The 12,146-nt window shown below is 47.8% G+C and overlaps 1 protein-coding gene across 1 annotated transcript in view; it reads right to left on the bottom strand.

Moving 5' to 3' along the window:
• Nucleotides 1-4,059: 4,059 nt before the first annotated feature.
• TBX5 (T-box transcription factor 5) overlaps nucleotides 4,060-12,146 on the bottom strand; it is a gene marked incomplete at both ends in the record, with an annotated part of 83,604 nt that continues 75,517 nt past the window's right edge. Inside the window, one exon of the mRNA XM_082852645.1 lies at nucleotides 4,060-4,637. Within this exon, the coding sequence (XP_082708771.1) occupies nucleotides 4,060-4,637 (578 nt within the window). The remainder of the gene's footprint in view (nucleotides 4,638-12,146) is intronic.

The raw sequence follows: 12,146 nt of genomic DNA on the forward strand, positions 1-12,146 counted from the left end.
TTATGAAATTTCCTATTTCCGCATTAGCAATATGTATTATTCTTTTTTTTTTGGCCATGCCAGTCAGCTTGTGGGATACTAGTTCCCCGACCAGGGATTGAACCTGGGCCCTCGGCAGGGAAAGCTCCATGTCCTAACCACTGGACCGCCAGGGAATTCCCTGTATTATTATTTTTTAAATATGGATTTGCTAAATCAATGAATAAAAAGTTTTATGTAACTTGCATTTCATGGATCAAAGTCTTTCTTTTTAAGTGTTTATTGAGCACGTACTGTGTTAGGTACTTAACTGGACATTTCCAGAGATATTCTCTCATTTAAACCTCATGACAGTCCTTTGAAGCAGGTAAAATAGCTCCTTTTAGTAACCAAGGAAGCTAAGGCTTGGACAAACTTAGGTTCCATGCTGAGCTCTGCCACACACAAGCTGTGTGATGTTATGGGTGTTCCCAGCCTCTCTGAGCTCAAGAATACTAATGATCAGAGTCTCTGATGGCTCTGGTGATCCTCTGCCCCATAATTTTGAGTCCCACACTTGAGTACTCAGTGTTGGGCAAGGCAGCCAGAAGAATGCTATAACACTCCTCTCCCAGGTATTATACAAAGAAGCCTACTGGCTCACAAATCCAGTCCGCCGTACGCAGCAGTGGGAACAAACTGGGAAAGACCTCAACACCATTAGTAGGTCCTCAGCAAGTAAGGGTGTCTATCTGTCACACAGGCTGGGACTCCAACACATGCTTGTTGAACAAATGAATGAATGCAGACTCAGTGATTACTACCTATTCATGAATCTGTTTTCTCATTTCTCCATCACCATTTCTGCCTCAGCATCTTTGCACAAACTGTTCCCTCTGCCTGAGATGTTTCCCTCCCAACTTTTCACCTGGCTAATTCCTATTCATCACTCAGGACTCAGCTCCTCTAACCCAGGTTAGGACTCCATGTCTCATCTCTTTATGACATCATGAACGCTGCTTTCATAGTTCTCCCCGCCTCTGCAATCCTTTACTTACGCAGATGATTACCTAAGGGCTGTTTTTCTCAGTAAACCATAAGGTCCAGGAGGACACAACCTCTATCCCTGTGTCCTCAGTAATTATCACATGTCCAGTCCAGAGCAAACATCCACTAAACATATTATAGAAATACAGTAATTTGTGTCGTGTCTTTTGACATCGAAACGACGAGAAAACCACATGAATCTTTGGATATGACATCCTTAAACCTACCAGTTCCCTGAAAATCTCCTTTATTACCACTGTCTGGAGCACAAAGAGGTCAACCTGCATCTGTTATGGGAGGACAGTGTCCCTTTTTTGATTTATGAAACTTGCTGTGGACATGCTTTTTTTTTTTTTTTTTTGCGGTACGCGGGCCTCTCACTGTTGTGGCCTCCCCCGTTGCAGAGCACAGGCTCCGGATGTGCAGGCTCAGCGGCCATGGCTCACGGGCCCAGCTGCTCCATGGCATGTGGGATCTTCCCGGACCGGGGCACGAACCCGCATCCCCTGAATTGACAGGTGGACTCTCAACCACTGCGCCACCAGGGAAGCCCTGGACTTGCTTTTAATGATTTTTCCTATGGGGCAATTGTTTGAGCGCTGGGGATGGGGACATGAATTCCTTATTCTTACGACAGAAAGAGAAAGAGTAAGACTGCCTATCTTGTATAGTTGGTAAATTAGTTTAGAAGGTAATTTTTTCAAAGATTTTTTTTAACCCATCAAAGTATGTATCTGTTTAGACAGTCAGAACTTATCCAGTGAAACTTTCCTCATTCATTCTCTGTGGGGACAGGAAGGCCATTGACCTAGTTTCTCCATTGTACTTGAAAGAAGCTGAATTGTCATTTCTGTATAATTAATTCACACTTCCTGGGAGTTCTTTGCCTAGGAAAAGTCCAGAGGGACCTGATGAAGTGAACAATTTGGAATTAACAAGCCAGTTGTTCCTGTTTTAAGGGGATGTGACATATTCAATGGTTCTAGATCATTTGAAAGGTGTGGGAGCTGAAATTATAAAAATAGGAAAGAAACTGCAGCACTGATTTACTTATCAATTTGCTGCTCTGTTCTGCCCTCCACATGTTAGATAGGACAAACTCACACAGCCTAAATTCATGGGTTTTAAGTAAATATCCACTGAAGGTCTGTAAAGTTGCCTATATCGGGACCTCCAAAACCCTTGCTTGCAGTAAATTAACTCAAAGAAGGAGATCCTTCAGAAAACCAAGGATTAGGTGTTATGTCTAGCATGGCCGATATCATTTTTTGATCAGCTGGGATTCCTGATGATTTTTCCTTTCCGATGCCGACCCAAATTCAGTTAAAACAAATATCTCCATTCCAGAGACCTAAACCAGTGGTGAACACACTCAGCTCCATTACACTCAAGTACAGGACCCCAAATACCCCTGAGAACAACCGGAGAGCGCAGTTTCCTCCACCACATTTCCTCTCAAATCAGTCCATCGAAAGAACAGGGGAGAAAAAATGGGTGTTCAAGTCCCTGTACTTTTTTAAGCACATGGCATTTATTAGGCTTTAACTGGCACACAAATATACGAAACGAGTACTTAATTCTCACCCACCCCCCGCCTTAGCAACATAAAAAGACATCATCGCATAAAGACACTCACGTGACAAACAGACACACACTCTCACGTACTTGAACATACGCAGTCTCACGTATTACCCTGTTCTCTTTATTAGGGTCAGTTAAAAAAAACACAAAACAACACTTTTTTAATCAAGAAAGCAAAGCACATTTGAAAGGAAAACAAAAACAACACAAACTTGGTTTTGAGTATCCATAAAATTAAAAGCTTTGGGCCAGATCCCATGCTGGATTTCATTTCAGGTTATTACTTAATTAGAACTCCCATTTATAAATAAATAGTACCAGTAAACTATTACATCTGAAGAACCCTGCAATAACATTTTACTTACACACTTTTTTTCATTCTGTTTTCTGCCTTCAGTAACCACAGTTTGGGCCTGCATTTGGTGCTGGTGTGATGTCTTTGGAGAACGTTCCTCAGTGAGCACGTCTGGCTGCTTCTTTAGGATGGTGGCTTTTGCCTTTGTATCCAGATTGGGTCGTCAGTGATGGAGGTTTGGAAGCTGGGGGCTGGCTTTGTTTTTTTTATCAGGACGAATATTTATTTTGGCTTTTTCACAACTCTTGTCAGCACAGAGCTTGCGCCTTGCTTATCACAGTTCTGCCCGCATGTAAACCGGGGCTTTTTAAGTTTTTCAAAGCGAGCTTTCCGGTCGGGAAGCTATAGGCCACGTTTTAGCGGGCGGGAAAAACATGGAGCCGGGAACACAGGGAGGGTCGAGTAAGATAGGATGCCAGATGGAGTCTGGTGTTACCCTGACTCCACTGGTTGGTAGCAGGCGAAACTGGACTTCGTGAGGATGGGGAAGGGAGGACAAAACCGGAGACACCACATGGCAGAGGTAGGTAATTTCTTAGTCAAGGCGGAGGGCTGCGGATTTAGGTTTGGGGGTGGAGGAGTATTTGAGGGCAACTGCACAAATACATATTTTGAAACATACTTGCCTCAGACCTCCCCCAAAATAAGGGACTGGGTCCCGTTAAGAAAATGGAAAGAAAAAAAATATATTATTATTTATTATATAACAACGTCAACATTAACACCAAGACAGGGAAGGACTCTAACTACGCATGAGGATCAAACACTCCAGGAGGCAGGACTTTCTGGAGACCAAAAGAAAAGAAATCAAGGAGGGCATCTGGAGGTGGTGTGAATGTGGCCGGTTGATGAGTGCGGTGGGGGGAGGGGCGGGGGGAGGCAAAGACTCATCTCCTCTTGGCGGTTTTTTAAGTCTTGAGACAAAACAAAGTCACATTTTTTGAATTGTGGTTTCAAGTGACTGATTACATCAGTGTTGGGGCAGGGTGGGGGGTTCTCAAGTGCAGACGTGAACATGGGGTGAAATGAGACATCTCGTCCTTGGGGTTCTCCCTGCGACTGTCCCTCTCCCTCTCTCCCCTCCCTCTGGAAATAGCAGTGAAGGAGTAGGCCTCGCCTTAGCTGCTGTCATTCCACTCTGGGACCATGCCGACTCCGTGCACGGCCGTGTGGTACTGATGCGGGGACAGGGTCCTTGGCACGCCGTGAGGGTACAGGAACTCTGACGCTTGAAGGCTGCCGGGGGACTGGAGGCCAGTCTGAGGCCCGCACTGCCTGACCACAGGCTGGTGGGCCATGGAGGTCTGGTGCTGGAACATTCCCTCTCCGAGCTGCGGGGAGCCGTGGTTCGCCATGCCAGCCAGCCGGGGGACCAGGGGCCCCGAGGTGAAGTGAGCAGAGAAGTGCTGATAGGGTAGCCTGTCCATGGGCTGCACGGTGGTGACCGTGCAGCTGCTGTACGAGGACATGCTGGGCCAGGCGTTGCAGCTAATGTCCTCCAGGCTGGGCACGGGCTCGCTGGGCGGCACGGAGCTGGCATACATGCAGGCCTGCCGCTGGGCTGACTCTGTCCTATAGGAGGCACCCAGGCCCTGCTGCTGGGGGTAGCCGGAGCGGTAGAAAGGGTCCTCTTCACTGGGCGACGTCTCCATGTAGGGCTTCTTATAGGGATGGTCTGTGGTGGAACATTCTTCATCTGCTGAGACAGGAGGACAGACACCCGTGAGGCCAGATCAGCTACCCCATAGCTCAAGGCAGAGACAGCCCTTTGGCCCAAGGACAGAAGAATTAAGTCCAGAAGATGGTTGGCTCCAACCTCCATTCTGATAAAAAGAGGGTGGACTGTCACGGCTAAGACTTTGGGCTACGGAGTTCTAAGCAAACAGTTTGACCTTTCCAAGCTCAGTTTCCTTTTTTTTTTTTTTTTAAATAATTTTCAGTATATTCCCTCAATAGAACATTAATGCAATCATTAGAAAAGATGCTTTGTATAGTTTCTAGTAAACTGGGGAAATTGAGCTCAGTTTCTTCATCTGTAAAATGGAAAGGGTCATGACAGCACCTTCTAGAAAGGGAAGTGTTGACAATGAAATGGGAACATATAGATTAAGTACTTAGTCCAGAGCTTGGTACAAGGGAACACTCAATAAATAACCATTATTATTATTATCTTCCATCCTCCCCAGCATGTGAACTTCATGAAGGCAAGACATGGTCTGGATTACCCATCACTGTATTCCCAGAACCTGGGACGTACCTAGTGACAAAAATAATAACAACAGCATCAACAGTAACAACACATACAGCATTTACTCTGCCTGGCACTGTTCTGAGTGCTCTCCACGAGGTCACCCGTTTAATCTTCTCAACAACCCCATGAGGTGGGTTCTCTCAGTCTCCTCATTTTACAAATGGAAGGAGACACACAGAGGTCAGGAAACGTGCCCAAGGTCTTCTATGGCTGATAAACAGTGGAGCTAAGATTAGAATCCTAGGAATCTCGTGACAAAATTCCTGTTCTTCCATGCCATGCTAGACAGAAAGACACGCAGCAAATACTTGTGCAATGGATGGAACAGTGGATGGAAAAGTGGATAAATGGACGGGAGCCCGAATGAATCCCCAAATCCTTTCCTGATGCCTTATGTGAACAAGGACCCAGTTATGATCTGTTGAGTTGGTACCAATTCATGTGTCACTGTTTCATCGCTGAACAAGTCACTTCCCTTCTGTAAGCACTAATTAATCCCTAGTGGAGAGCAGTAGAGAGAGTTCTGTCTCTGAAAGAGGGTCTTCCTTAACCACTTGGGGGTCACTGACCCCTCTGGGGACTAACAAAAGAGCTGGGCTCTTTTCTGTCCCAGAAAAATAAACTGAAACACGAAGTTTTGAGAACTGTACGTATAAACCAAAGTGATGCACACAACTTCAGGGGGTCAAGGACTCCCTAAAATGCAGACCTCAGGTTAAGAAACTTAGACATGCGTGAGTCTGAATCCGGCTCTTGTACTTAATGTCGGTGTGACACTAGCAAGGCATCTGCCATCTCTGGGACTCATTTTTATCACCTTTGAATCAGAGTTAGCAATACTTACCTCACTGGGCAGCTAAGGAATAAAATCGAGCATGTAAATCTCCCGATACCCATCACCAAGGGCAGCTCTTGTTACCAGGGTAACATCACCTGTGTCATGGCAGATCTCGTCTGTAATAACACACCTCCAGGTGTTTCCTTCAAGGGAAGCAATACTTGGGAGTTTCTACCAAGATGTAAACCTCATACAGATTCATTCCTTGGCTGGAATTTACTCCCCAAACTGGAGATTTTTCTTTCCTCACTTCCAATCTCTTTCTAATGAATAACGTTAAGAAATATGCCTGGTTGGGCTTCCCTGGTGGTGCAGTGGTTAAGAATCCACCTGCCAATGCAGGGGACACGGGTTCGAGCCCTGGTCCGGGAAGATCCCACATGCTGCAGAGCAACTAAGCCCGTGTGCCACAACTACTGAGCCCGCGCTCTGGAGCCCATGAGCCACAACTACTGAGCCCACACGCTGCAGCTACTGAAGCCCGTGTGCCTAGAGCCCGTACTCTGCAACAAGAGAAGTCACCGCAGCGAGAAGCCCACGCACTGCAACGAAGAGTAGCCCCCGCTCGCCACAACCAGAGAAAGCCTGCGCGCAGCAATAGAGACCCAATGCAGCCAAAAATAAATAAATAAATAAATTTATTTTAAAAAAGAAAGAAAGAAAGAAATATGCCTGGTCTTCCCTGGTGGCGCAGTGGTTAAGAATCCACCTGCCAATGCACAGGACACGGGTTTGAGCCCTAGTCCAGGAAAATCCCACATGCCGCAGAGCAACTCAGCCCGTGCGCTACAACTACTGAGCCTGCGCTCTAGAGCCCGCGAGCCACAACTACTGAAGCCCACGTGCCTAGAGCCCGTGCTCCACACCAAGAGAAGCCACCTCAATGAGCAGCCTGCACACCGCAACGAAGAGTAGCCCCCACTCGCCGCAACTAGAGAAAGCTCGTGTGCAGCAACGAAGACCCAACGCAGCCTAAAATAAATAAATTTATTAAAAAAAAAAAAAAAAAGAAAAGAAATATGCCTGAGTTTGGCAAGTATAAAGAAAAATGAAACACTGGGACACTCCCAGAACTGTCACCACTGTGATGGTTGATGGCATGTGGGCAGGACGCAGGACTAAGTAAGGAAAGAAAGAAGAGCCGTGATTTATTAAGCACCTACTAAGTGACCTGACTCTAATCTCCTAGAGTCGTTCCTCAAGGCGGCTGCTCTTGTTCTCATCTCTTAGAGGCAAAAACTGAAGCTCAGAGAAGTGACTTGCTCAAGGCCACGAAGCTGGGAAGGAGCAGAGGCTGGAATCAAAGCTGGGTCTGCTTCACCTTGCCGACCACACCTTGCCTCCAAGCTCTCTCGATTTCTACTACGCAACGCCACTCACTCAAGTCATCCAACAGATACTGACTGAGCCGTTACCAAGTGCCAGGTGCTGGTCAACTGGTAGCTGTGGTCCTGCTCCGCACACATCCTTGGCCCCTCTCCATCCTCCCCTGCACAAGGGCAGGACCTGTAAGGGCAGGAGGCTGACACTGTGTGAAGAGCAGGTGCTCCTTGGATGTAAAGCTCCAAGCCAGTCATTCACCCCACAGGAAGTCCTACGGCTTCACACTGGACTATAAACCAACAGGTGTGGGTTCCACCAAACCCCTCTACTCGCATCATTCTCCGAGTGATACCCCCAGGTAAGTCAAAAATCTCCCCCAAATAACACACATCTACACAAAGGTTGTACCCACCTAACAGCAAGCAAACTTACTTTTAACTAGACTCTTTCTGCGACACATCTGGGACCCGTAGGATGCCCAAACATCGGTCTAAAAAAAAAGTGAAAAATGCAGTCCTCACTCTTCCAGGTGTTCTAGCTACATGGTGCCAACCATCCCGATGTTTGAAGACATTCAGACGAGCAAGTGTCCACATTTTTTCACTTGTCAACCGGGCGTTTTGAGGGCGTCTTAAAGACACTGCTTCTCTTGACTTATTTCTTTGTTTGTCCTGGCCACCTCCTCCCTTGATCCCTTCCCTCTATTCTTCCTTCCACCCACCCCCTAAGGTCCATAAATCTGAATGTTTCCATTGTTGCTGGAATCATAGCCTTTGGGTTTTCCATTTAACCAGGGTGTTCCCCTCTTCAATAATAGAAAGTACAGCTGCAGGGTACCCTGGCAAGAGGAAAAAAAAACAAACAAGGCAAACGAACCATTCCCAAGTTTCTGATCCCCTTCCAGACCGGTTACAAGTAAAGAAGGAAGAATAATATGAAAAAGGCCAGAGCACATTTTGGAAAATCGTAAAATTACACATTCCAATCCTTAATACCCCAAAGATCTGATGCAGAGTCCTAAGAAAAACTCAATGCTGGCTTATTGATGGAAACAGGACGTGAGCATTCTCCAGTGCCTCTTGGTTCTCATCTCACTGTAAAGAAATTCCAAAGCCAGGATCCAAATTTCACGTCGATCGTGATAAACGCTTGGGATGTAATCTCTGTGTTTATTTTCGTGATGGTTTGGTTTCTATCTTTTTATTGGGAGCCTGATAACTGATCAACAGCAAAGACCTCTGTCCCAGACGAGTCCTGTTTCTCTTCCACGGTTGGGGAATGGGCTGTAGTCAAGGGTCAAGTCCTCAATCAGATGAGTCCACGGCTTGGTTTCAGAAAGTTGCGTAAGGGTGGTCAATTATACTGATATAATGTCCCGAGCCCAGAGGAGTCTCTTGGACAATAGTAAACCTCTTCGAGATTCTGACCACGGATCACCACACGGCAGTGTGAAAAACCCTGGTGCCTTGCGTGTTTCTGGATGTTGTCGATTCTGGATAAAGTGACTTTAATGATGAATCCAGAACACAGATCTCAGGGCACAGTTATGTCTCTGACTCACTGGCTACGTGACCTTGGGCGAACCATTGGACCATTCCAGTCTCAGTTCTTGTTTGTACGTGGGGATAATACCTACATTTCATGTAGGAATTGAGATAATAACAGTGCAGTCTCGTTTCTATCTTCCTCGTACCTAAAGTAAGTATTCAAATCTTATCTGCCCAAGTAATGTGGGTCGACTCTGTTTTCCCCCTTGGAAGATTGGACAGACGGCTCTGTGAAGGTCATCCAATACTTGAAGGTGTTCGGGTGGATTCCAGAGCTGGAAAACTCACAGAGCTGCTTGCAAATCACTGATGCCATTGAGTAAATATTGTCACCATTCCCAAATGGGTCATTTCCCTTGCTGCTGGAGTTCATTCAGATGAAAGACCGTGGTGGAGTCTTCACAGACAGACCCTGGAGGTAGAGCAGTGAGTAGCCACTCCTCAGCTGAGTGACCTTCAGCAAGTCAGAAGTAGGACTCTAATTCAGGCCTTTGGACTCCTCAAACAGTGCTCCTTCGGCTAGATGGCCCCAACCTTTCAGCCTTCATGCAACCCACCGTGTTCAGAGAGTATGACAAGGTGGTAACCTTGACACTTAAGGATGGATGGATGGATTTGTGCGTGTGTGTGTCCCCACGCTGTTAGCTCTTAACTTTAAAGTGCAAAGAACTAGGATGGTATTGTGGGCAGATCCTAGATTGGGAATCAGAAGACTCCAGTTCAGATCTCAGCCACTATCTGAAGCCATGAAATGTACTGACTTGCTTACTCTCTGTCTCCCACAGCGAGAATACAAGTTTCGTGGGATCAGGGACCTTTTCCATCGTGCTCTCCCCTTGTCTTCAGCACACAGCACAGTGCCCAGTACAACGTAAGTGTACCGTTAATATCTACTTGATGAACGCATCCCGGATCGGCCACTCACCGGCCACATAACCTTAGGAATCCAAGCTCTTAGTCCTCTATTTTCCCCCCTGCAAAATGGGGATGGGAGGGCATCTCCCACGGCTCAAAGACTGCAGTGAAGATCCAGCAAAGAAAAGGAGGTAGAATCGCTCTACAAACTACGGAGACTGAGAAGATGCAAAACCCTTTACTCTCTCCAATTCCCTCTCCGTACCAGTGCAGAAAATGGCTTTGCTAAAATCTTTATTTGGGTTGCCTTTGGTTTCGAATTGTGGGGAGGGTAGTCAGGGTGGGAGGGGGAAAGAAAGACAGACAAGTGCTCTCCCAGGCCCTGGGGTCCTGGATTTGATTGAGTGGCATTGATAAAAGACCTTCCCAGCTTTTTTGGCTCCAACCATCGAGAGAGATAGTTTGGAGACAGCCGGGTCCAAACACAAGGGGCCCTCTGGCCGGCCTGGCCCTTTGACATTTCATTGGGGCTGCCTCCTGGGTTGGTTGGAAAGGAGACAGACAATGAGGGGAAGTCAGATAGTGGGGCAGTCAGGGGCCGGGTCGGGGGAAGCCACCCATGGAGTTATCACTTAACGGGAGTCCCAAACTGGAAGGAAACCTCGGCTGATTCCTTATCACTTTACAATGGAGGTTGATGATGAATTGCTTTTTGTCGTCTCCGAGGCAGGCAGGCAGGACAGACCGAGCTTGGCTGGAATGTTCTCTGTCTCTGGGAGCTCCCTTTTGGGGGGTGGAGGGAGGTGAGAAGGGCAGAGGTTTCTGCAGAGGTGAAAAGAGCCTGGCACCCCGAGTGCACAGACCTCAGTATGTATGAATTTGGGGCGGAGCGGCTCACTAGCTGGGTGACTCTGGGCAAGTTTCTCAATCTCTCTGAGCCCCAGTGTACACATCCGTGAACGAGGGGCAATTCTTCACCTTGTTATCTTCAACCAGTCACGAGGTCCCGACTCTCCCGACATCGCCAGCTCTTCTCCACACACCCCGGCCTGAGCCACCGTCATCTCACACCTCAGAGCCTGCAACAGCCTCTGAACGGGGCCCTGGCATCAGTTCCATCACAGCAAAGTGACCGCCTCAAAGCACAACCTGAATCCTGCCACTCAGGGGTTCAGACCCCTCCAACGGCCGCCCATCGGTGTTAGGCTAAAATCCGAACCCCCCAAAATGGCTCACAAGGGCTGGCGTCGTGCTAGCCCCTGCCTTCCTTGGCAACCTCCCCTCCCATCACTTTCCCCTGCTCTGCGCTCCAGCCACCCTGGCCTCCCATCCACTGCCCCAGTGGGAGCGGGCTCCCCATCTTCCGAGGGGCTGCACGCGTGCTCTTCTCAACGCCTGGACACCCATTCGGCACCCCAATCTCCTATCCAACTCCCACTCTCCGCAGACCTCAGCTGAAATTCTCCCGATGCCCTAGCCTAGTCCAATCGATACCCCACTTGGCATTTTGTTAACACTGTCCGTATCTCCGTTATAGCATTCGAGCCACTGTCATCAAACAAATCTATAATGAGTCATTGAACGTGTTAGCTGCCTGCAACCGTGTGAGTTTCCCAAGGGCAGGGCTAGCTCACGTTCAATAGAGGACTTACAGGTACCAGGCACTCTTTTAGGTGCTCTACCTGGATCATCTCATTTCATCTGCTAACGATCCTGCGGGGTAGGTGCTACTGTCATCCCCATTCTGCAGAAAAGCTAGTTGAGAAAACTGAAGCAACTGACCCACGGTCACACTGCTGCGAAGTGTCAGCCGCTGGAACATACGGCAACGGACCAGCCACTGACTCTAGCTTCCCCAGGCGCCGCCTCAAGTGGATCCCAAGTTCACTCGAGGATCCCGCACAACACCCCCACGCAAACCAAGTCCTCACATCACCCAAAGAGGGTCCATCAGGCTTGCGTTCAAAGCCTCCACCCTGCATCCTCCAGGAGTGCGTTTACAAGGATGCTGCTGTAAATACTGAACTCAAAACAGCGCCCTGATTCTTTGTAACTTCCTTCTCTTCTGCTGGTCTGGCATTAATTTAATCGAAAGAACTCTTTAATTCAAACCTGGTGAGCTCTTAATCAGCGTGTTCGACCCAGCCTCAAGAGCAGATCTCTGGTGGACGATGAAATTTGGAGACCGTAGCCCATAAGCAAAGGTAACGGAGGCAGATAGGGCGGTGGTTCAGGGCCCAGGCAGAGTCTGCAGACCAGGCTTGGGTTCAAATGCTGCCTTCAAGAACCATTAGCTCACAATTTTCCCTCTGTGGGCCTCAGTTTCCCCGTTTGTAAAGTGGGTTAATAAGAGTACCTACTTAATAACGTTCTTGAAAAGGCTGTGGTCTG

The sequence above is a fragment of the Leucopleurus acutus genome (genome assembly GCF_964270905.1).
Source record: "Leucopleurus acutus genome assembly, chromosome: 13".
Classification (NCBI taxonomy): Eukaryota; Metazoa; Chordata; class Mammalia; order Artiodactyla; family Delphinidae; genus Leucopleurus; species Leucopleurus acutus.